The following is a 27,181-nucleotide window of genomic DNA, read 5'->3' on the forward strand; positions in this document are numbered from 1 at the left end:
GTTTTGTATTGGTCTGGAACATGATGGGAAAAATAGAGAATAAAAGCAAGCGAGAAACGCACACAGATACACTCGAACACGTGTGACCTGGATGTGTTTATTTTCTCAAAGACCAAGAAGTGCCTTTTTGAAAAGAAAAAGAAGAACTTTCGAAAAAGGTACTTTTTTACAGAAATTATATATTTTAAAAGAATATATTTAAGTTTTAACTGGCTGTGTTTGACGCATAACTGCATGTTAATTGCTATAAAATTAAAATACATTATAGATTAAAGTTATTATAAATACCGTAAGGTGAACTTTAGAGTGATGTGTGGACCTACTTAAGTACATAGCTGTATAATTACTTTTGTGCTGCCAAATGTACTGACAAGCATTTATAATAAACTGAAAATACTTGAAATATAATTTCTCTATGAAACTTGTAATTATGCATTTTTAATGAAGTTTCAATTGAATACATTTAAACTTTAAATGTGATATTGATAACACTCTACCATTGAAATTAAGTACTTAACAAGCTTTAGTTATTAGTCAACTCATCAAAGCATACTTCTTTAAAACATAATGATTTCAAATGTACTTTAAAGTAAAGCTTCAAATCTGCAAGCACAGTTACAGTTTTGCACACTTTTAAGATTTGATGTACTCTAAAATTACATGCAGTTTAACAACCAGTATCATTTATATCTTTATAGTTTACTACTTGGAGTTAGGGGCTTGTCCAAATATATATTGAATGAGTATGAGCATGAACAGTAATATTGAGGATTGCCTTAGCAAACACCAATGTTAATATTTTACTGTACCTTTAGGCTACTATTCCTGCATTTCAGGAAGTGCAACCAAACCCTGGTTAAATCTAGCACACATCCACATACAGATAACATGTTCTTTCCTCAGGGAGTGAGAGGTGATTTCATGCTCTAGTAAAGATATGCATGAAAAACCAAACATACTACACAAGACACACAAGACTGAAGCATGCAAAACTCTTGAACACACACATTCAGGCCTGGACTGTACTATATATGTTAGAGCAGGGGAGCCCCAAAGGTAGATCGCGCTTTAGGTCAGTGAGGTGCGAGATAGCTTAAAAATAAAATGTTATATATTCACTAATGTTATGACTAATATGTTCAATCATGTAAAAATGAGTGTTTTATAATGGATGCCCGCGTGTTTCTGAGAAGTTTGTGAGGATCAGTGGTATTTACGCACATATGGCCATCAGATGCTCCAAACAGCGTTCTGACAGAGGAACTATTTACTGTAGCGTCGAGCCGCCTTCACATCGCTGAGTTCAGAATGGGTTTATTTTTCACTTGTATTTTGGTGTTAAGTGATTCTGAATGAAACCGTACAGTAGTTTATATGCAGTCTTTGGCATCTCCCTGTGCTATTGTTTGGTATGGCAGGTTGACTACAATTCCTAAAATAGGAAACTAAAATTATTTTCAAATTTTACTGTGTTTTATTTAAATAAATGCATTACAAGTTGTACTTTTTTTCTGGCTTGTCATACACACTTCTACAGAATAAAAGCAACACACACCTCTGATGTTGCTGTTTGCCATTTATCATGTCTTCCTCTTTTTCCTTTTTGAGCCATCTGTAAGAGCTATTTTTGAATGTCAGATCACCAGACCCATGTTGGTCAGGTAACAAAATGGTCTAATTTTTTAAAAGCATCTGGGATGTCAGTGCTTACATGAATCAATCACATCAATCACAGTTGTAGGATTTAGACTTGCACATTTAAATGAAAGTCTTAAACCTAAACTCTGATGTTATATGAACACTTCATAGCTCTGTATGTGTGTGTATGTTTGTACACATCAGACAGACAGCTTGTAATCTCCAACTGCTTCCACTTGAGAATTACACGACTGAACAAATGGCACAGGTAAAACAAACAATAAGAGGATGTTGGGAGGGAGTTAGTGGCAAGCTCGTTTTTTATGAAGCTCAGCAGTATGCAGAACTGACAGACAAAGAAAGTGCAGAAAGGGAAATATGTGTTTGACTGATGTTTGGAGCCTTAAATATGATACACACATACACATACAGAAGGACATATAATGCAGCTAGAGGTTATTAGATTTGATAATGATGACAATGCTGCAGCGCTTGTAGGTCATTTATAAAACCCATGCACACACAAAAAACACACATGCATGCACCAACTGGCTGGCTATTTCTACTTCTAATGGCAGGGTAATTGAGTTGTCTCCTGGATACATGTCCACACAAACTGCATTAGGTGAGCAGCATGTCATGTATTAAGATTGTGTCTGTGGAAACCAGCTGAGATCAGCTGTTTGAAAGAAGTTTAGCATGTCGGACAAGATTAGATCTGTCAGGTTCCCTGCTGTGTCAATCTTTTTGCAAGCTAGAAATATTGTCCAGACAATACATACTAGCCTGTTTACTTGTTTGAATAGTTTATTATAATTTCATTTTTATTTCTTTTTTAATAATTGTTTGATCCTAGTGGCATATTTTTGGAAAGTTTGAAATCAGTATGATTTAAAAAAAATACTTTGATTCAGCAAGGATCTATTAAATTGATCAAAAACAGTGACAAAAGATTTCTATTTCAAATAAATGCTGTTCTTTTGAATTTTTTAGTCATTAAAGAATCCTGATGGTTTCTACTAGTGTTGTGAAGCAATTAATCGCGATTAATCGCATCCAAAATAAAATTTTCTTTGCATAATATATAAATATATACTGTGTATATTTATTATGTCTATATAAATACAAACACATGCGTGTATATATTTAAGGAACATATGTTATGTTTATATATTAAATATATTTATATATAATATAAAATATAAGAATATAAATATATAAATGTTTATATGTAAATAAATGTAAATATTTTCTAAATATATCCTGTATGTGTGTGTATTTATATATACATAATAAATATACATGGTACACACACATATAAAATGTCAACAAAAACTTTTATTTTGGATGTGATTAATCGCATTTAATCGTTTAAATTAAACAGCACTAGTTTCTACATAAATATTGTGCAACTTTTCAAGTTTTCAGCATTGATAATAATAGAAAATGCTTTAAGCAGCAAATTATTTGTGATTTTTGATAATTTCTGTTGGATCAATTTGACACTGAAAGCTGGAGTAATGATGCTGAAAATTCAGCTTTACATCATAGGAATAAATTACACTTTAAAATATACTAAAATAGAAAACAGTTATTTTAAATTGTAATAATATTTCACAAAATTACTGTATTTTTGATCAAATAAATGCCTTTTTAAAAGTTTTTTTTTAAACTTACTCACCCCAAACTTAATAAAAAAGTAGGAGCTATAAGATTTATAATCAGCTGAAAGTGTGTTTGTGGCACAGATATTTCTAACAACTGTGCGAATATCTTTCTCTCACGGAGAGCTTGTATTGATCTACAGAGCTATTTCAGTTGTGTCATGCAGCTCCCATCCACTTGTGTTTCCCAGGACTGAGGTTAAATGAATTTGATTTGCAATGCTACTGATTATGCTAAACAAAATCCATATTATTGAATCAAGCCATTCAGCACAAAACATTTATTTTTATAGATATCGTTTATAGTGTGTGAGATGTTAAAAAGTGTAAAAGAAGCATTTATAGAGAAGACAAGTCTTCATTCCTGTTACCAGATTTACACACATGTTCAGACCTTTACATCATTACACAACACAACAAGCGCCTCTTGCCCTCTGATCAAATTCACTGGTCCCTTAGGTGAAGCTAAGTGGTTCGATCTCAAATCCTCCGCTTTCTTCCTAATCAGATCGGTAAGCTGTTGCTTTGATTTTGAGTATGAGACAGATCTTATATAAGACATGTCTCCTCATATCCAGGCTCTTGGGAACTCCTTGTCCTGTGAACCTAATCTGGGTCAACCAACAATCTTCCACTTTCATCACACACACACACACACACACACACACACACACACACACACACACACACACACACACACACACACACACACACACACACACACACACTGAGTGCTATAGAACAGCATGTGCATGCACTTTGCTGCATTGATTTATATAGAGCATGGATAACAGTGTTCGCTTCACTGCCTTTGCACAAGACTAACTCAATATTCATCTGCGTCTGTACACCTCACTGATTTGTTAAAGGGTTATTCATTATGGCTTGTTGGAATCTGCAGACTCTTGTTATTTTAGCACGTTCAAAAAGGGGATCCTGTGGTTTAAATATAGATTTACGAGTCATCTGTAAATGTGATGGGTTCATTACAGACAAAGCTCCTGAACTGCTTTTGGAGAAGTGTGATTGTAGTTAGGATCTTCTGGTTTAGATATAATGACTCGAGAGGTGAGCAGAGATTGAGATTGATTGTGTAATCTCACATCAGAATTATACAGTCAGCGATTCTCTTCAGTAGAATGGGTTTATTACTGCATCAAGTGACCTGCTCACCTTATCATTGTAATCTGTCTAGACCAATAATCTGAGGAAATATGACCAGCAGAAACTACAGCTCTATTATAACAGGGTATTACTGTAGTCCTCACTACATACTGCACAGTACATACTAGATGTAGAAAGAAAAAAGCTGAAAGTGACCCAGGAATTAAAAAATTGGAGCAAAATCTGCTTAATTTTTTTATATATAATTTTAATAATAGTTTTATTATTATTTTTATTTTATTTTATTTAAACCTAGGCCTAGGTGTACATACAATATACACAAAAATATGTGTTGAGCAAGATTACATTTTATGTAACAGTCATGTTTATTTAGATTGAGAATTTATGTGAATGCTACTTGATCCTTACCTCGAAAATAAGTTAATTGGTCATATTGGTCAGGTCATATATTTTTTTTTTGCTGTCATAAAATCTATTAATTTTAAATGTTTTATTTTTCTCCACTGTCTAACTTTTTGTTCAGTGCGTAAAGTCATGAAACATACGTGCCATTATACACTGTACATGTATAACCACCAATTTTCTCTGCTTGTGCACAGTATACTTATATATTTTCTTCATGCTTTGAGTTACAGTGCAGCTAAATTCCTTAAACCAGCATGCATACTGATTCATCATGCTATCATAATGAATTCATACTCAGTTTGTTCAGCTGAAGCAGTACCGTGGTATTTGGCAACAAATCCATTCAATACTGATTGAGGTGCAATGTGTTTATTTATGTGCTATAGACAATTATCTTCATTAATAAAGAAAAGCTATTGATTAGGAAATCATTAAATGACTCACAATCTAATTACACAGCTCGTGGATAAATAATCTGGTTTAAAAGTCTGTTGTCTAGCCGTTTAGAAATCCGTTTCTCTCTATTGACCATCTAAATATCTTAAATACCATTTCAATAACCTATTAATGATTTTTCAAAAGCTTGCTGCAGCGTTATCTAAAATGTATCCCCTTTGTGACTCATCACTAACTCTGTAGCCTTCTCAATGCACATGTATTTTTATGTATTTCATGTATACTCATATTTTATACTTGAGATAAGTTTGTGAACCATTGAAAAAACTAAATATATAAGCTGCCTCCTCAAGGTGTTTGTAATCATTGTTATAATGCCATAACTGCACCATCTAACAATATATAGCATCCTTCTCAATTGACAACCCTGTATGACAGTATGCCTTTAAAAAGTTAAACAGACTGACTTCACGGCTCAGGGTGTTTTGAACTGGGGTTTGTTCTTTTGGTGCAGTCAGCTCTTTCATGATGCATTTATGGCTCAAATCAGCCTGACTGCAGAACCGAGTGCATTTTCAAATTGCCTGCTTCTAGGTAGATTCTGGTCCAGCCAAACAATTGCCATTGAGATGAATGGGTATGCTTTTTTTAAGACCTCCATCCCATATCCTATGATATAGTGCTGATGTGTGTACTTGCCCATCATATTTTCTCCAGCTCAGTAATTCTTTCTCTTACTCACCCGCTCTCAGATTTTTCATATAGCCTCTTGAGATTTAAGAGGTTCTCCTGAATGTTTCTCCTGAAATATTGAATTCAGTCTGAGATGTCTTCTAGTTCTGGACTATTACAGACTGTCTGCTTATGCAAAAGTGAAGAAAAGACCACTCAGATGTCAACAAAACTACAAATCTTACTCATATATTTCCATCCTTGGCTATGCTGTAAACTGAGGAAACTGACCTATTTCTGACTTTTCCACATATTCCAAAAACTTCCCCAAGTTCAGTCTCCCAGTCTGAAAGCCAAATGTCGTTCTTAATACAAATGAGAGAACGAACCAAGTGAGCAATGAGAGGAATGTTAGGAGAGTTTTCATCCGCATGCGGTTCGCAACCTGACACGCTAATGAGCGTCAAGTGCTTGCTATTCTCGCTAAGGAGCACATGGGCTCCCTGATTGAATTCCTCTGAAATGGGAGGGCGAGATACGAAGACAAAGAGCAGTTTATTTGGCTGTGGGGAGTTGGATGTTTCGCTCCTGTTATGACGTACTGTCTTTCACGCAGAAAACGAGGACAGATACTCGATCCAAAGCTTTGGTGGTATCTAGGAAAGATCATAGATGAAGGGGCCAATTCCTTCAGGCTGATCCTATACAGGTTTATAGTCAGTTTTCATCAATTTACATGTTGAAAAATGTAAGGACTGTTACATCTATGGAATCTTTGTTTCAATTTTCTTTCAGGTTACAGATAAAGAGATCTTCAGACGGTGTTTTTTTTGGGATATTTCCCCAACCTAAGGCAAACTGTGACTGCTTTTGATTGCTGTGTGAGTGGTGTTAATGAGAAACAGGCTGCTGTAGTTAGATTTGATTGGCCCACACTGGGAGCAATTACTTGATCCTCAGTACAGGTGGGATTCACCACCACTTTTTTCTCTGTTTCTCTGTTTACCAAATGGCACAAAACACACTGACGACAGACTGTCAGTATGTATTCACAGGTCTACATCCTGTTATATTTGTGAGATGGTTGATCAGGTTTAATTTAAATGTTAAATTTAAATGTTGAAATCATAATATGGAAACAGCTGTACTGGAGTGCACTCAAAGAAGGAGGTGAAAATGAAGTGATTAAAGAAAGAAAGAGGGAGGTGTCCTTAGCTGTGGTGGCGCCAAGGCTTTTTTTGTGAAGTGTGCACACAACAGAAGCTTAGAGATTAAACTCACAAACCAAAGAGAAAGAAAGAAAGAAAGAGGCAGAACAGACCTTTTCATATGCTACAGACACATTAATAATATGTTCATGTAGAGGTTGAAGGACGCAGTGTTTTTCAACCCATGTGACCTTTTTATGATCTTTTATATATATATATATATATATATATATATATATATATATATATATATATATATATTCTGGAAAGTATGTTAACTTACTGTACATGTACTCAATACTTGGTAGGGGCTCCTTTTGCTTTAATTACTGCCTCAGTTCGGCGTGGCATGGAGGTGATCAGTTTGTGGCACTGCTGAGGTGGTCTGGAAGCCCAAGTTTATTTGACAGTGGCCTTCAGCTCATCTGCATTTTTTAGTCTCTTGTTTCTCTTAGTGTTCCTGTAGCTCAATTGGTAGAGCATTGCCTATCAAGCGCAATGTTGGGGGTTCGATTCCCCGGGAACACATGCTATGTAAAAATTGATAGCCTGAATGCACTGTAAGTCGCTTTGGATAAAAGTGTCTGCTAAATAAATAAATTTAAATTTTATTACATTTTTCTCATTTTCCTTTTGACAATAGCCCATAAATTCTCTCTGGGGTTCAGGTCTGGTAAGTTTGCTGGCCAGTCAAGCACACAAACACCATGATCATTTAACCAACTTTTGGTGCTTTTGGCAGTGTGGACAGGTGCCAAATCTTGCTGGAAAATGAAATCAACATCTTCAAAAAGCTGGTCAGCAGAAGGAAGCATGAAGTGCTTCAAAATTTCTTGGAAAACGGGTGCAGTGACTTTGGTTTTCAAAAAACACAATGGACCACCACCAGCAGATGACATTTCACCCCAAATCACCACAGACTGTGGAAACTTAACACTGGACTTCAAGCAACTTGGGCTATGAGCTTCTCCACCCTTCCTCCAGTTCTTCTTCTCCTTAGCCCAGGTAAGATGTCTCCGACATTGTCTGTTTTTCAGGAGTGGCTTAACAAGAGGAATACGACAACTGGAGCCAAATTCCTTGACACGTCTGTGTGTGGTGGCTCTTGATGCCTTGACCCCAGCCTCAGTTCATTCTTTGTGAAGTTCACTCAAATTCTTGAATCGATTTTGCTTGACAATCTTCATAAGGCTGTGGTTCTCTCGGTTGGTTGTGCATCTTTTTCTTTCACACTTTTTCCTTCCACTAAACTTTCTGTTAACATGCTTGGATACAGCACTCTGTGAACAGCCAGCTTCTTTGGCAATGAATGTCTGTGGCTCCCTGTGAAGGGTGTCAATGATTGTCTTCTGGACAACGGTGAGATCGGCAGTCTTCTCTATGATTGTGTAGCCTAGTAAACCAAACTGAGAGACCATTTTGAAGGCTCAGGAAACCTTTGCAGGTGTTTTGAGTTGATTAGCTGATTGGCATGTCACCATATTCTAATTCAGTGTGAATCTACAATTTTCATAGTCATGAAAATAAAGAAAACTCTTTGAATGAGAAGGTGTGTCCAAACTTTTGGTCTGTACTGTATACGCACACATAATTTATTCTATTCAACTTTCTATTCATGTGCATCAAATCAGCATATTAGAATGATTTCTGAAGGATCATGTAACATTATTTCCATCCATCACTTCTCCCTTCTGTTTCTGTTTCCCACACGCACACATATCTGCATTTCTCTCATGGGCCTCAGGGCATCATATGTAATTATAAAAGTGTTTCCCAGCTCTAATTAACACTCAGCCTGATAAGCATGTAAAAGAACCGTCCTGCTCACGGGTGGACAGAAGCATATGTCACTCTTTAAGTGTGAGAAAGCTGGAGGAAAATGCTGCTTAATGCCAAAACTTTATCCTGAATAAGTAATCCAAGAACAGGATGAGCATAATATGTCGCACGTTGTGTTCGCATTGGTAAAATGGCAACAGTGATTTGCTGACAGATGCAAGCAGCAGAACCTGGCAGACAGAGAAGCTGCCTGCACCTGTGTGTGTGTGTGTGTGTGTGTATGAGTGATTTAACCATAAATGCTCCATTAGGACTTCCTTAAAGGAGATGTATCCTGCAAACTAGGATTTTCTTCTCTTTTTTTATGTAAAGTAGTTGATGTACAACTTACATGTATTTTTACTCTAGTGTTCTGCATGCTCTAATTATGTACATAGAGATTAGCCAATCACAACAGAGGTCATTTACATATTGAGGTCTTAAAGGTACAGTGCCCAAAACAGCCTGTTTAATATGGAGCATCACAGAGAGGTAAATCATGATACAATCTCATATTTCTATTCCAGGACACATTAGTTAACATGAAATGGGGTAAAAAAAAGAACATGCTAGAAAACCATGTGTGTATAAGGATGGACAGAAGAAGGTTCAAATTTATTCTGGTCTTGAGTTGCCTCAGGTTAATGTGGACAGAAAAGCCGTGGGCAGCTTTTGGATATAAAGAAGATTGGAAATGTATTTGGGGAGAAACATAATTTAAACAGTTCTTTGTGTAAGGCATGGTGTTGTGAACTAATAAACATTCTGTTGCTGTGGATCAAAGCAACAGAATATCTCATTTCCCAATCATGTACGGAGGGACAGAATTTGTGTGGGAAACACACAGCACCTGCAGGCTCTCAGTTGCTTTATGAAAAATGCTTTGATAATGATCTGGCTCCTGGCACCCTTGTGCTTTAGCACAATTAGTAAGAGTGAAAGCTGGGGAAGCGTGGTCATTTTCTGTAGTTGTTTTGCCTGTTTGTGCAGGAGGAGAGGGGCCTCCTCATGTTAAATGGATTTGAAAGGTTCTGATTTCCTGTTTTCCCTCTCCCTACTTCCTCCCCCCATTTATTCATCAATTTGTTCCATTGAACTCTACAGGGGAACTGCTCACAAAAGCCGTTGTCATGGGAACTCATTATAGTCTGGAACGGTCGGGGACTCGTGTCTCTGCGGTCTGGGAATTAAGAAAAAACATACAACGCGAAAATGGATTCACCATAGCTTATGTCTGTGCATATGTCCAGCTTTTGGAGTGGTACACAGTAGTATGTAGAGTAGAAAGCATTTGCAATGCTCAACATTTCACACGGTGGTAATAGTATAGCATTTTGCAGGACCTTTTGTTTGTGGCATTCAGCTGAAAACTACAAGTATTTTGGACTTTGTGTAAAAACTTCTGAATTTGACCCTCCAATAATTTGAGTCAAGACAAAGGGAAAATTTTTGGCTGATTTTACTGACCTGGTAGTCTAAATAATCTGAGCAATTGACTGGGAGTTTTCGATCTGACCAATCATAAAGCCGAATCTGCTATTTTGTCTGACAAACGAACCAGACAGGAGAGTAGATTAACGTCAGTGGACTTGAACTTGAAAAATAGTGTTTATTGTCATCTATCCGCGGTTGAAACGAATATAGGCACATTGTTAGTGTCCTCTTTGCAAAATTTACTGTGAACTACGCCAATCTGAGAGACTGAAAACACCTGGGGTCTTATTAATAAAACGTGTACGTAGGAACAAAAGCTAGATTTTTCATGCGTGCAGATGTTTTATAAAAACACGCGTACGGCAGAAGCTGCGCAAAAATCCTTTCAAAAATCCCAGTCAGGGCAAGATTGTGCGTACGAGCATCTCCACCCTGTCTCCTCCCCGAAATCACCTTATATTCAGCTTAAAACACCTAGTTTTAGTATGCATAACCTCATTTGCATATAATTGCTATGCATATTTCTATCCACATGACACCATGTTTAACACAGGCAAAGGTACAAGACATTAAGGAAATATGAGATACGGACTATAAATGCCATTTGTGCCATACACATTCATTTATATTGCTAAAGATCATCCGGTATCCTTGTTATGTGTTAGAATAAATGTATCAAAATATTCATAAACAACCGTTTATAATTCAATAATAATAATATTTCAATTGTTTTAAATTAAATTAAATTAAATTAACGCAGTTTTGCTGATAAGGTGAACATCTTTTAGTTATTTTTATTGGAAAAATATAGGCCTATATGTATTGCAGTGTAAATACAATTATCTGACTCGTGTCATTGACAAATTATTTTTAAAAGGAAATGAGCAAATCTGACCATTTTCTTCAAGTTGTATCCTTCAAATACAGTGGTATTGTTCATAATGTTGTGGCGATGACGTCACACAACATCAACACCTCTGTGCAGCTGTTGTTGTACAGTAAGCTATTACCATTGGACCTATTCAAATATCAAAGCAAGGGCGCATCACTGATTATTGTTCTCACTAAAATATTTTCTTATAACATGAGATGTGCAGTTTACTTTAAAGATAAATTATTGTGCACCTATAGCACTCCTCGCTGTCATTAAAACATAACATACCACAGGAAAAGTAATCAAGCGTATCCACTATGAATAGGCTATGTCTAAATTCATATAATTTTGGTTTAACTTATGCATAATGACTTTATATAATTTCAGAGCTTATCTCCATAAACGAGACTGAAATATTTAATGTAAATGTAAATGATGAAAAAAAGTTTAAAATCATTGTTTACTTCATTACTTTTCTTTCTCCAGGAATGGGTCATGAATTTGTGTGCATGTGCGCAAATTTTCTAGTCAAGTTTGTTTTTTATAAATCCCACCTTTTGCAGTGGCTTAGGCCTGTTTCAGGGCAGGTTTTGTTCGTACTCAACAATTATAAATGAGGCCCCAGATCATGAGCTGCTCACATGCAGCTAAACACAGTGATGTGCTTCACTCTTCAATATGCAGCAAATTAATTTTTTTAGCTGAAAAGGCATTATTTGAAAACCCATATTGTGATTGTTATTTTTTTTATTCATTCAGCCCTATTAACATCACCTAAACACACTGCTCTCCTGATAAACAGTTTGTCATGGAATTATTTGCAGTTCTCAAAATAGATAATCCGTCCACATCTTTACCAGTGTGTCTCTCCTCCGAGGGCCCTATCTTGCACCCAGCGCAATTGACTTTGTACACCGACGCATGTGTCATTCCTATTTTGCACCCGCGCAAAGCGCGCTTTTCCCTACACAGAAGCACGTCGCTAAACTAGTGAATGAACTTGCGCTCCCTGGGCGGTTCAGCGCAAAAAAGGAGGCGTGTTCCGGCGCAAACGATCCCTGGTGCTATTTTGTTGTTCCATTAAACAATTGCGCCACTGACCAGAAAAAAACTAGTCTAAAGTCAGTGGCGCGTTGCGCGTTGTTCATTATGCTATTTTAAGGGCGCATGCTTGACCATAATGTATAGCGTGCACAACGCGCATACACTTTGCTCATGTAATCTACACAGAAATTGTTACACTAAAAAAATATTAACACATGAGATGACGGAAATCATTGTGGTGTGCCACGAAGATGTGAAAAAAATAGGCATAAAACTAGCTCACAAATTATTCAGGCTAATTATTCTCCCATCTCCATACAACACAACTTCTCTGTCTTTCACTGCTCTTACAAGAACATCAGTCTCCTCGGCTGTGAACCGCTCCTGGCGTGCGCCTGGTAAATACGCCATAATAATAGCAATCCATAATGGAACTTGCGCACCTGCTTTTAAAGGGAATGTTGGATGACGCTCTGATTGGTTTATTTCACGTTACGCCCAAACCACACCTATGAATAATGAAGCTACATCAGACCAACCCATTTTAGATTTGCGCCGGGCGCAAGAGCCATTTATCCCGCCGGGAAAATAGCAACAGCGCCGAGACCCGCCCACAAAGTTACTTGCGCTTCGCGCTTTGACACTTGCGTTTCAGATCGTTAAAATAGGGCCCCTAGTGTTCTCGCTTTGTCACCTTCTATTTTTAAGAAAGGAAATGTGACACTCTCTGGAGTCATTTGGGATGTAGAGGATTACAGGAACCTCTGGAGATGACAGAGACAGCAGACAAATAACTAACACTTCAATTCTGTGATGCCTTTTGACATGTTCATGTTAAAGTGCAGTAACTGTTCTGTCATACAAATGACTTATTTAAATGTGCCTCCACATGAAGACTCAAGTTCATTGAAGCAGTGTACACAAATGCTTTATATATATACTGTACACACACACACACACACACACATATATATATATTTATGTGTGTGTGTGTGTGTGTGTGTGTATGTGTCTGTGTGTGTGTAGATAGATAGATAGATAGATAGATAGATAGATAGATAGGTTATGTAATTCAAATCCTAATGATGCTCCTGTCTAAAGAAAGAGAATCCTCTCTGAAACATTCAGCTCTTTACCCAGCCTCGTGTTTCAGCAGCAGTCTCTCTTACGCAACATTCCTTCGATTTTGAAGGAAAAAGTGTGTGAAGTAGAGCGTGACCTCTCAGTTTCACACACTCCACTAACTCAAGTCTTCATAATTCAGTCAAATGAGCAGGTGGAATCAGAAAGAATGATATAAATGAGCTGTCCGTTGTTTCTTCAGGATGGATGGGGTTTGTTCAATACAGTGACACTCTTCACCCCTGACTGTAACATGACTTCAACTTATTCCTTACAGACTGTGTTGGAGGATGAGTGTGTTTCATAAGAATAAATCAAGCAGGCACAAGATCAGGGCACGGCTGAATAGACCTGTGTGTGTGTGCGTGCTTGTTCTTAGATTTCTGTACCTGTATTAGGTTTCATGGTGTTGAAATTCAGGTAGCTGGTAAACTATTCAGTGATCAGATGACTGACTACTTGGATTGAGAGTTTCAACATGTGCTAGCAATAAATTAAGCAATGATGAACATGACTAAACATTTACCGTCATGCTTCTAATTAAAGTCGTTATGAAATGAAAATTCACTCTTTTCTAAAAACATTCTATAGATCTTATTAACAATTCATCAATTTATTATTATTATTATTTTTTTTACTTGAGATGGTTAATCAAAATGTCATAACTGGACTTTCCAGTCAAAACAACATTTAATTCTAAGGTTTCAAATTCAAGCATCAATCAGTCTCTATAGTGCAACTCCTCATATTGTGATTTAGTTCCCCATATTTTCATATAGGTTGCTTAATGTGAGGAATATTCCATGTTCATGGTGCCACATGACTTCTGGAGGACAAAAACGTCTTTGCACACCTTCGATGGTAAACCTTCCACTGTTAGAAGAAACATGAGTCTTGAATGATTTTTTCTTTAGTAAACAGCTTGTATTGTCTTTGAATTGAATTGTCAGTGAGGGTCAGACAATTATGGTATAACATTTTAAACCATCTATTATGTCACAGTTCCTTATAAGGTTATTGGCCAGTTGGCAAAATAAATTCTTGCAAATGCCTATTTATTTGTAGGTTTATATATATGAAATTGTGAAACTTTGCATGTCAAAGAAAAAAAACTCTGTTTGGGAAACACGTCTGTTGTATTAGAAAGGTAAAGTCCCATCAGTCTTGTGAATTGATGGAATTTTATCATAACTGTGTATGGAGCGCCAGAGTAGGAAACACTCAGTCACTAGAGTGACTGTGAATGAGTGTGTTTGTGCTGGAGGACTCATATACAGAATAATACCCCATCACACAGCATGTATAAACACTGTACAGCTTTTACATGTGCAGGCCTTGTGGATCGAGGCCAGTGGGAGTTAGTGGTGGGATAAATGACGTTGCTATAATCTCATTATGTTCAGACTTCTTTCCCATAGACTCAGCAAACCACATTCAATTAAAATAAACAGTGGCACAGAAATGGTCGATACACCGCTAAGTCAATGCTTTCATTTTCTTTCAGCACAAATGTATTGATTTTAATGTTTGGTGCCATTTAAAGTAGCATTGCCATTAACCTGTGCCATTCTGTTAGCCCACATATAACAGCAAGTGAAAATTGGATTTTACCCAACAGTCTGTCTGTATTCACCTATTGTGAATATTGTGTACTTTCTCACAGCTGAAACCTTGTACTAACTTAACTATTTGTTTTATAATGTATCTGATAGCTCTCTGTCATCCTCCTATCTCCATTGTGTTTCAGTTTAATTCCATGCTGGTTTGCTGACAAATTATGATTTATGAGTGAAAATATCACAAAGAGAGAGAGAGAAGTAATGTGTGATAGAGTGGATGTGCAGTGGCTGGGGAGGGGAGGATAACAAGAGATACTCATTCATATTTTTACACGTTTTAAATTAATTTATCATCTTTTCCCTCTAGAACTTGAAGAAGAGAGGTGCCAGACCAAACAACAAACCTGATAAAAAAGCATCGCCTCAGGTAATGGACTCTAATACTACAATACATCTGACGACTTTGCTTCTATTGTGATATTATTTGAAAGAGGACTGGTAAAGTACAGCAATGTGTGGCTTTACGTGTTTAGTGGCTAATAATTGTTTGGTCTCTGCAAATGTTCCTCTCCAGCCTCCAGAAGACAGTTCAGACCTAAAGTGCCAGCTTCACTTTGCCAAGGAGGAGTCAGCTCTCATGTGCAAGAAACTCACCAAGATGGTCAAAGACAACGAGGCGATGAGGGAGGAACTGGCAAAGTATCGCTCTGTGTACGGAGATGTTGATGCCTCACTTACTGTCGAAGAGGTCGCCGAATCTCCTCACACCCGAGAGGCTGAGGTCAAAGTCCACCTGAAACTGGTGGAAGAGGAGGCAAACCTTCTAAGCCGACGGATCGTGGAGTTGGAGGTGGAAAACCGCGGCCTTCGTGCTGAAATGGATGATATGAAGATCCAAGATTCCCCGGGTGGAGCTGGCGTCATGGGTGGAGTCGGAAGTCAGCTGCTTTCCACGTCTGAGAATGTGATGGAGCTGCAGCGCCACCTACAGTTTGTGGAAGAAGAGGCAGATCTGCTGCGGCGCTCCTTGATAGAAATGGAAGAGCAGAACAAGCTGTTGATGAATGAGCTCAACCACTACAAGTCTGAACTTTCTGCTGTCACTGAAATAGAGCCGTTGTCATCCACAACCCTCACTTCACCTACGATCATCCCTGATGCTTCGGAAGATGGAGGATCTGGTCTAAACGAAGCCAGCCATAAAGAACTACTTGTTGCCAGGCTACAGATCGTAGAGCTGAACGGCAAAGTAAAGAAGCTCCAGTATGAAAACCGTGTGCTTCTGTCCAACCTTCAACGCTGTGACTTGGCCTCCAACCAGGGATCCACACGTCCAACGCTGGAGACTGATGCTGAAGCAGGGGACTCGGCTGAGTGTGTCCCCAGCCAGGCGCACCGCGAAGGCCCAGTTGGTGATGAGCAGAATGATATTCTGGAGGAGAAGAATCTGAAAGTTTCAGGAACAAGTCACATTCATACTGCTCAGTGCCTCAGCATAAAAGACCTTCTCGCCATCCGCGACCAGGCACTACTTGTTACCTCAGCCATTCAGCTTCTGACATCACCCGACCCCTCCTGTATCTCACCAGATGCCCTCTATCATAAGATTACGACAAACGAGTCTGCAGAACCAGTTCTAGAGAAGAGCCAGACCCAGAGCTCCATGCTGCCCCTGGTGGAGGCCCTGCATGGCAGACTGCAGTCGCTCCAGGCTCAGCTACAGGCCCTCAGTGAGAGGGTGGATGCCCTGGGGCAGACCCCGGAGAGGGAGCGTGTGGAAGGGATGTCCCTGATGCCCCAGCTGTCTGAGGCAGAAGACCCTGCAGCAAATTGCCCATGCCCTCCAGATGCTCAGTTCAACCAGAACACAACCCAACAAAAGGTACATTCAATCTCTTAGTCAAATAATCCCTTGCATCTTTATTCTTTCCTTTTTCCTTTTTGATTTTTTTTGTGTTTTTACCAGCAAGTTTTCTTTTTGTTGCTTTGCTTGATTAGATCATTGAGTTGTATTTACACTGCTCTATCCCTTAGAAAGGGTTGCTGACCACTATAACAATGCATGCTTGTAGTGCATTAAAAGGCCTCATAGAGGATAGCATTTAGGCCTCTAATGGAGTAGATAATCATTATTGTGGGAAAGAACTGAACTGTTGTAAAGGTTTTCATTTTGATTGAGGATTCCACCTTTTTGGTAATTGTTATTTTATGTGTAGATTCAAATGAGAACCTATAGTATAAGTTTGTTTGTTTGTCTGTTTGTTTGTTTACTGGTATAATAATTTGTTATAAAATGTTGACTTTGCGGTTTCCAATACATTTTTTGACCTGACTATTCAAGCAATCATAATAAACTGTCTAATCCGTCCATCCATGTTAGCAAATAAGTGTAAAATCAATATTTGATATTTATAGATTATTATTATTATTTTTTTAAAGATAATATCTAAGTCTCTTAAAGGATTAGTTTACTCACCCCCATGTCTTCCAAGATGTTCATGTCCTTCTTTCTTCAGTATACATTTTTTTCAGATTTTTGAGGAAAACATTCTAGGATTTTTCTCCATATAGTGGACTTCAATGGGAACCAATGTGTTGAAGGTCCAAATTACAGTTTTAATGTAACTTCAATGGGCTCTACATGATCCCAGCCAAAGAATAATGGTTTTATTTAGTAAATAAATCAGTCTTTTACTATATATATATATATATATATATATATATATATATATATATATACATATATGTATATATATATATATATACATATATGTATATATATATATATATATATATATATATATACATACATATATATATATACATATATATACATATATGTATATATATGTATATATATATATATATATATATATATACATACATATATATATATACATATATATACATATATGTATATATATATATATACATACATATATATATATATATATATATATATATATATATATATATATATATATATATATATATATATATATACTTTTTAACCACAAATGCTTGTCTTGCACTAGCTCTGCATTAATTGCATAGTCATGTTGGAAAGGCGGAAGTATTGACCAAGTGTTTACAAAGTAAACATGTAAAGAAAGTCATACCCCCTTTACAAAAAAATGTAAAGCAACAATGTCAGACGATTTTGAAGTGGGAGGAGAAAATGAGATGAGATTTAAACCCTACCTTTAACAACAGGAGTAAATGGACAAAGAACTAACCATGTGTGACCTTTGCAAAGTTATTACATAATGTGTAAGGGTCACTGACGTGTATCGCTGAGCTAGTGCAAGATGGGCATTTGTGGTTAAAAGTATATAATTTAGTTTTATTTTTAGAAAATGACCAATCAGTCAGCAGGGTCCAATACAACACTGTTGTATTAGACAGAAAAACACTGAAAGATTTGTCATTTTCTGACACATTTGAGGTTTAATCTAACAGGCATTAATTTAGGCTCCATTAGAGGCCCAACTCTTGAGATCCAATCCAGACTCTTCCCTTCCTCCTTCTCTCTCTCTCTTTTTCCTCACTGCATGGGCACCATGACCTGTGGTCGCTGCAACATTTCTTCCTTTGTTTTTCTTTTTCTTCTCCCTCTCTTTATGATTCCTTTGCTTCCCGCTACCCCATTTCCTGTTTCCTCCTCCTCAAACCAAAGATGATGCTTTCACTTCTTGTTGTTTTGTTTCTTTTTGGCATATTGTCTTATACCACAATGACCAAACTGTTTTTCCTATACATACTTTTCATCGTGTTGTGAATTTTTATTTGCTGGCGCTTCATGGGTATCTTTATGCCTTTTTCCCCCATGTTTCATTTGTCATTTTTGTTTAAATATGTCTATTCTGTCCTTACATCTCTCCAAATGTTTTATATACCCATATTACACATCACCTTTTTTTATTTCTTCATCATATTCCTCCTGATCTCGTCTGTCTTCTATCATGCTCGTCTTTTATTGTTGTTTTTTGTTTTCCTTCATTAACTTGCCCATGCATGCATGCAACAGCCTGACTCTAGAGACCAGCCAGACTGTGAAGTCAAAGTTCACCCGTGCAAGGCAGAGGAGGAGAGCAACAGCCACAAAGACAGCAACAAAGATGAGAAATCTGACTTAAAGGAAACAAACTCTGATCTGGTAAGGCACTAAAACATGCACACACAAAAACAAATACCATTGTTCACCTAGACAATTTGTAAGCTATCTGTTTTGGACAAACTCTGAGGCAGCATGTTGCTCATCCTTCCAATGAAGGCTCAAATCTGAATTTCATAGGGAATTGGGAAATTAGGGATTAGGTAATGAATGTAAAGTCTATTAAATAGGACATTCATAGATTGTTCATAAACAAAACAAGGCCTGTTCACCCATGCAGAGATATGAGCAAATATAGTTCTCACTGCCAACATGGTTTAGTTTTGCCCTAACCCCACTACGTTCTTACATTACACTATATTTACCACAATACAGAAACTGATGTGTCTCTACAGACTGAGGCCTACTTCTCTATTTTCTCTAGTAAATTTGGAAGGCCAGTCATCTGTTAGGTTTGCACAAGATGTCATAAAAAACTCCTGAGAAATATGCAGTATTTAAATAGAAGACAGTTTAAAGTTTTGACATCATGATTAAAAAGAGTCCATTATGCAGAGCTTTAAATCATGAAAGAACACATTATGCGAGTTGGTGTCCCAAACACTGTGCCAAACGCCCTTGCAGCATTCCAGTGAAACCTCCAGCCATCAACAGTTTCCTCCCAAACAATTTATCATCCACCGTTTCCACCAACTGGCAAATGTGATTTTCACAAAGAAAAAGAGACAACTGCAATCTTGTGATCAAGCTCCGATCCCATGTTTTGAAATTTTGGGTGGGTTCAATAAAAAAAAAAAAAAAAAAATCTAAATATTATATTCTTATATATTTAAGACATGTTTTTTTCCACCTCAGTATGATATGAAGTGTTTCTTAGAGGGCTTAATATACATTTTTAAGCTAAACACAGGGGTCCCAAGAAACAAGTTAACCCAACAGTGGCTTAAAAAGCAGCCAAAGATGCCCATCAGCAAGTGTATGCTTGTTGCTGACTTATTTTTAGCACCTTAACTTTATCCAATTTCAAGCACCTTCAAACCAAACTACTAATCAAAACAAAATCTAAGAAAAAATCTGGTTGACCAAACAATCAGCTATTCTAGGACTAGGTTGTGTCTGACAGAAAGATGTAAGGGAAACAGGTCAATTTAGCTCAAAGGGAATCATTTAAGATTTTAAAGGGAATTTGAACAGAATCACTGTTTCACGGCTGTTCACGGAGACGCGCCTGCGGTTCAGTGAACGAGCCGTTTAACATAAAATCTGCGCTGGATACTAATATCCAAACTATAGTGAAAACACTATCAATTAGCACAGTAACAAGATCGGCAGTTTAAGACATTAACTTGTAAGCACAAAACACAAGATACTTCTCTTTTCAATATGAATAAGGCTTTATTAGATAAATCTAAGACATAGAAACTAATCTAACACATAAACACACGCACACACACATTCACACAAGTTGCAGGAAGATCGAAAGTTAGGGAAAGATGAGTTTAAGAGAATGGAAATATGGAATCCCAAGTTTACAGCAATACGTTAAATTGCATAAACATGAACAACCATCAATCACGTAATTAGCCCTTGCATTGAGTTCCTCAATGTGACTAAAATTATATTAGATACACCAGCACAACAAATATCTGGGGATACGTTGCCTTAGTTTCCTGTGAAAGGGACTCCCGTTGAAAGGGGTATCCCGGTGTCGCTGATTGGCTGGAAGTTCAGTTGGCTGAAGTGACGTCTTGGGGAGCCCGTGCTTGGGCGTTGGCTGAAGCTGGAGTTGTGTGGCTGGTCGGAGTTCAAACGCGCAGACGAGGTCGACGTTACAAAACTTAACTCAGAACACGAAACTCTCAAACGGAAAAGAAAAGAAATAAAGTTTGACGAGACTAGGTTGTGTTCCTTCTCATTGTGGCATAAGTAGCAGCAGGCAGGCACGCTGGAACCGCGCTCGAAGAACCATGATGACTAACCGCATGGCTAGATGCTACAAGCTAAAGCTAGGTAGCAAAGCTACAAGCTAAGAGCAGGCATGACTGATAGCACGAGCAAGGCTGGAACTAAAAGCAGACTAAAAGCCGACATGGCTAATAGCAGCAGGCAGACTAGAACTAAAAGCAAAAATTTAATCGTATCCAAAGTATTTAAACTTTCCTGTTGGCCACCCCTCAAATGTTGCCTTGACCAATCAGATATGTTCTTGGGGTGGGTATCATAAATCATTTGTTTATCTTACCAAGCATGTGGTTCTTGCCTCACAGGGTCTAATTTTGGACATGATTCCTATAACATGATTATGATATATTTTACAAATAAATGATTGTCAGGACAATATCAAGCAAGAAAATGCGATTATTTTAATACTAGACAACACTATGTATCCTATAGTTATCAAAAGACATACACAATAAGTGATTATACATGATAGTCAAATGTGTGGGTTACACGTAAATGAATATGGAGTTAAGCAATAGAATGATTCATTCATAAGTCTTTTTTGAGTTCATTCTGGTCCATATATAATGTATAAAAAGGGTTTCTTTGCCATTCTCTGGCAAAGGACTTTTCTGTGAAGACAAAGGTTTAAAGCCCTTCCCCCTTAGGAATTTCAGTCTGGTTTCACTGGCTGGGGGGGGGGGGGAAGTCAATGCAAGTATTTAACTTGATCTCCTGGATTTACATGTGATGTCCAGCGTTGCATTCCAATCACGAACAATAAATTTGACAATCTCTTCTTCGAATTAAAATTGTCAATAATTGTTCTATTGGTGTTAATGTTGAAAGCTGTTGTGTGAACAAGTTGGTTGGTTGGTTATCTTGCTTGGTTCTTGTGGCACTAGAACTGATTTATGACTTCCTGAGGAATTCAGCTCATGTTTCAATGCACACAGCTCTGATAGACTCTTTGATTTGTCTGATTTGACTCATTTCTGCTACAAAGACAAGTAATAAAGACTGTGTTCTCTGCAAACATTATTCTCCCATTGTAGGACAGGAACGTTTGACATTTACAAAGCAGCAAGTTTTGCCATTTGTTCCAGTTTATTTGTATTACAAATACTGTGTAGCTACAGCATTAACCAATTACTTCTATTTCTCTCTCCTTCTCTCTGTTTTCATGTTGTTTTCTAGCTGACAGAGCAGGTTTGCGAGCTGCACGCTCTGTTGTCTGAGGCGAGAGAGAAGGCTCAGGGAGCACAGGAAGCACTGTCACAGGAGAGACTGGCACGCCACGATGACACACATAAACTCTCTCAGGTGCAAACACGTTAATACATGCTGTGCTAATTTAGATCTTTCTGAAACACTGAACACTTGATAAACTTGAAACTAACCTTTAAATCTGATTGGTTCCAGACAATTTTAATGTCTCTCTTGTTCTTACTCTCTAGCTTCAGGAAGAGCATCAGAAGGCTCTCCTCCGCTGTGACTTCCAGCTGCAGAGTCTGAGTCTACAGACGCGTCTGCAGCAGAAGCTGTGGAGTCAGGAGAGAAACCTCCTGGTGCAGGAGTCACAGCAGCTCAAAGAGAGCCTGCTCCTCATCAGCCTCAAGCTGCGCTGGCTCCTCAAACAGTGGAGACTCGGCAAGAAACTAGACACCGAAAGCAAGGATATCCTAGAGGTATGGAGCCTTTTTTATTTGGAGAATTCACTAGGAATGAATTGTGCATGCTGAATGCAGGTTTATTTGCATATACTGTTTGCATTGTTTTATCACCTGATTCTCTGAGGGAATTATGCAAATTGGAAAATGGTGCAAACATATTCATATGTCTGCATGGCACAATTCATTCACATTTGGAGCCTAATTAAACTGTATTGTGGGTGGCTAGTGAATAGAATTGATCAGAAAATGACAGTAAAGAAATTTATAATGTTACAAGAGATTACAACTTCCAAATAAATGGTGTTCTTTTAAACTTTCTACTTATCAAAGAATCAAAGAAAAATGTATCACATAAATACTAAATATTAGAACTGTTTTCAACATTGATAATAATAATAATTTTTTTCCTGAGCACTAAATCAGCATATTAGAATGATTTCTGAAGAATCATGTGACACTGAAGACTGGAGTAATGATGCTGAAAATCCAGCTTTTTTCACTTATAATGTTATCAAGATTTTTACATAAAAACAGCATAATTTAGAAGTAATAGGCTATTTTCTGTACTGTTTTGACCTCCCTCATGGGAACGCTCTGTTTGAATAGGCATGGCGGATTGTAAACTTGAAGTAAATGCTATGCTATGCTGCTATGATTGGCTAACGTTGTGTTTGTTTGACAGTCTACATTCCTCACAGATGGATTCTGCTGTGATTTAGGTCAAAAACTAATAAATAACTCAATACCTATTAAGCGTTCACTAAGAAGAGTCAGATCCAATATAGTCGGCACATCAATTTCTTTTAAAAAATACTGTTTTTTCCATAGCTTGTCACTGCCCAGCATCTTGTTGTCTTGAGAGCCATCTTTATCGCTTGGTTTTTAATGTATTATAATCACATAAATGCAGCCTTGGTTAGCATAAGAGAGTTCTTTCTCAAACATTACAAAACGTTACTGATGGCAACATTTTTTTAACCGTGTTCTTTGAAGATATGATTTAAAGGTACAGGTTGTAAGACATGCCACTAGAGGGCGCACTATCAAAACAATAACAATCGCGTGGTTTGATGATGCTCAGAAGGAGCGTGGAATGATGGGATTTGTTGTCTTCTACCCAACCACTGATGGCCATCAATCAGACGGAAAGATAAATCATGGATTTAACGCGAGTTCAATGATTTGCGCGAGTAGATTACATACAAAGTCAATGCAAAGACGCGATCAGACTATGGATCAGATGTGTCCTCGTGTGGGTCTAGAGACGCGATGCCCCGCATTTAGCCTGTATGCCCCATAATACAAATCTTGTTGATCGTTATAATAGCATATGTTTTCTTTAAAGAAACGAATCAAAACAACTCACCTGTCTCACGAGATCGACATCTCTTTCTAGTTGAAGTTTGACGCGAAGCTACTTCCGCATTTGTCCAGGACACTGTTGTCATGTGATTTCTACGTCAGTAAAGGCGGTAACAAAGGGTAACTACGTCATTGACAAGCGACTGCACTGCCCCGTGTCACTATTTAGAATGGGAATTTTCTCATGATTTACAAGTAGTTGAAAACATTAGAGATATTGTGAGTAATCAGCTGGACAAAATATATAACACTAGCCTAGTAGTTTTTGGATATTTTACAAATATCTTACAAATTGTACCTTTTAAGTCCAGTATGTTTTTTTTAGGTTAATAGTGTAAAAGATCTTCGTATCCTGCTCGAGGAAGATGGCCTGTCTTCCCACTATGGAGACAACAAGATGTCAGCTGCTGAGGAGCAGCCACTCAATCCTACACCCAAAGAGCACAGCCTGGCAGAGAAAAGCTGTCCACAGGTGGGTTAAAACAAAGATTGGAAACACCTTACTTCTGCACAATACTAACATGCTTTACATTTGAATCTTATTATGGTCAAAGCTTCATGGGTATGTTGATGTAAACAGCTTCCGTCTCCTGTTGTCCTCAACAGCCTGGTGGATTCAGCAGTACTCTGTCGGACCTGAAGGTAGCGCTACAAGACCTGAGCGCTGAGCTGCGCGAGGAGCGTCAGAGTTCACAGGAGTTAACGCAGCAGTTTGCGCGTGCTAAAGCATCATGGGAAGTCGAACGGATGGAACTCAAGAGTATTATCACTCAGGTGAGTGATAATGGCTGAATTTATAACTAGTATTTTCCTTAATTCAAGTGTCAAAATTTGTTTCTAAAGAACTCGATGTCTTCATTTTACATAGTAAACGCCTGAAAATGCAGTTTGTTTCCTGCTTTGCATTTCGAAACTTTGAATATTTTTAAATCAAAATATTCCTGTAGCTCAACAGCAGGAATGTGGACAGTTGATGAAAACTTATCTTTGCTGGAATAATCCCTTAAAGATTTGAAAGCAGTTTAAAGGAAAATTTTGTTATGGAGAGACTAAAACTTAATTAATACATAGGCAAAAAACAAACAAACTGTATATATTTGTAATTTGTAATTACAAAGATGCTCCTATTAAAGATTTATTATAGTGGAAGGAATAATCATATATGCAGTCATTTTCTGTTACTTATTTTTTTAATAATTAAAAGTACTTTAAAGAGTACTTTATAGATACATTACAGAGTACTTTGCCAAGTGGGAACATTCTCTGTTAAATACATTGTAGCTTGTAACAAAATAAAATCTGAAAGAGTCCATAGAGGTGAATCATTTTATAGGTACTTTGTACTGTAGGTGTAAAGTAATTACTTTAACATTGATCTCACTGGGTAATTTAACTCCTGCACTCAGGGCCATAATCATTGATTTAACATACACAGATTACAGTAATTCCTCATGGGAGATTCATTCTGGAAACCTCTGGAGAAGAGCTTTTGAAGCCAGATACATATATTGTGATCAGTTTGCTGTCACACAGGCTGGAAAGATGCTGGATGTGGCCTGTAATTTTGTTATTTGATCTGGTGTTGGTTTGGACATGCACCAGTATTCTGGGGAGAGAGCTGTGTGAGCCATCTGCAGTGTGTCAGCAGCAATGTGGCATTTCACTGGGAGGCGAGAGGGAGTGTGTGTGCTTACAGGCTTGTTTCTGGGCATGATGGTGAAAGATGAGTTTAATATCTTTGCTCTGAGATGCATTCATGACTACAGTCTACTTAAATGATGTAATTAATGAGCTGGGGGAGGAAGAGGACTTAGACACAGTTTGTGCATCAGTCTGATAAACACAGAGGGCTACAGATGAGAAGCAAATATGGAATAAAGCAGTGATGCAGTGAATTTCGACTATGGAAAATTTAGTTTTTACTAACACTGTGTCTTAACTACACATAACATTATTAAAAGTACATACTGAATGACTGATACCATCTTTGTTATGGAATATAACTGTTGGTTCATAGTGAGTTCAGTTTTAATGTACATCTTTTGGAAAACGGTCTGTTTTTGCCTATAAATGGCACACAATATTAACATTTAATAAAGCACATAATCTGTACCCGAGATTATTACTGTCATTAGTTTATACAGTATCATTGTTGTTCCAGTTTCTAAAAGCAAAATTTTTTTGTGTTGCAGTTGTGGCTACTTAGGACAAAACCTCTGATTAACAAGGAGAAGATACCTTTTATTGCATCGTGGTGTCGCGTCACATGCAGTTAGGACACGTGTCTATTTTGTGCATTAAATACGGATAAGGTACAACAAGTAAACCTGTCAGCTGCATGGACGCTTGGGCTAGGTCGACATTTTTATTGGATCAAGATTATTTATTCTAAGCTATTCAGTTGATGAAAAACTTCACTGAACATTATTTGAAGAGTGCATACCATCTAATAATCATAATAAACATTGTGTTTTATTACTTTTGATATAAAACAATCTCAGCTTACAAATTCTGACAATAATAAAAAAAACTCAATAGTAAATGCCATCTTGATGCTCTTTAATGTGATTTGACAGATCACATCTCTTTACTACTAGTTATAGCACAAAATAAACATAAATGAACATCAGAAATTTTGCAGAATTGTCACAGATCGTTGTGTGACATTCATGAGAGCTATAGAGTGCAGAACAGACGCTCCTTATGCTTTCGAATCACTCTCTACTTTGGTGTCTTTTTTGAACACATGCGCGTATTTGCATCACTTTGATCATTCCCTGTAGATCTCATCTTCTCACTCGCAGCCCTCCAATTGGTCGATTATGTACAATACCTGCATGTTATTGGTAAAACTGCTTTGGATGTTTTAGGCAATATTAAAATCCGAGACCTGTCCTGTATGAAAGGAGAATATGTTCATCCTGGTAAGACAATCGCAGTATGAATGCCCAATGGAGTGTAAACACTAGGGCACTTGACACTTTCATATAGTGCTCGTCCAATATAGGTTTCAGTGGCTGATAGCAATGAAAGTATCTAAAGAGCAGGTAATATGGCAAAATATTACAAGCAAGATTATAAGACAAGCATGCCATTGTACTCATTATACAGTGTTGCTCTACACAAGAATAC

The 27,181-nt window shown here is 37.4% G+C and overlaps 1 protein-coding gene across 1 annotated transcript in view; it reads left to right on the forward strand.

Moving 5' to 3' along the window:
* mtcl2 (microtubule crosslinking factor 2) overlaps nt 1-27,181 on the forward strand; it is a 51,159-nt gene that overhangs the window by 15,184 nt on the left and 8,794 nt on the right. The window contains exons 4-10 of the mRNA XM_026199471.1: nt 15,327-15,386; nt 15,534-16,841; nt 18,987-19,115; nt 22,212-22,337; nt 22,472-22,702; nt 24,375-24,521; nt 24,656-24,823. Of these exons, the coding sequence (XP_026055256.1) occupies nt 15,327-15,386; nt 15,534-16,841; nt 18,987-19,115; nt 22,212-22,337; nt 22,472-22,702; nt 24,375-24,521; nt 24,656-24,823 (2,169 nt within the window). The remainder of the gene's footprint in view (nt 1-15,326; nt 15,387-15,533; nt 16,842-18,986; nt 19,116-22,211; nt 22,338-22,471; nt 22,703-24,374; nt 24,522-24,655; nt 24,824-27,181) is intronic.

The sequence above is a fragment of the Carassius auratus genome, chromosome 23 (genome assembly GCF_003368295.1).
Source record: "Carassius auratus strain Wakin chromosome 23, ASM336829v1, whole genome shotgun sequence".
In the NCBI taxonomy this organism is placed as follows: Eukaryota; Metazoa; Chordata; class Actinopteri; order Cypriniformes; family Cyprinidae; genus Carassius; species Carassius auratus.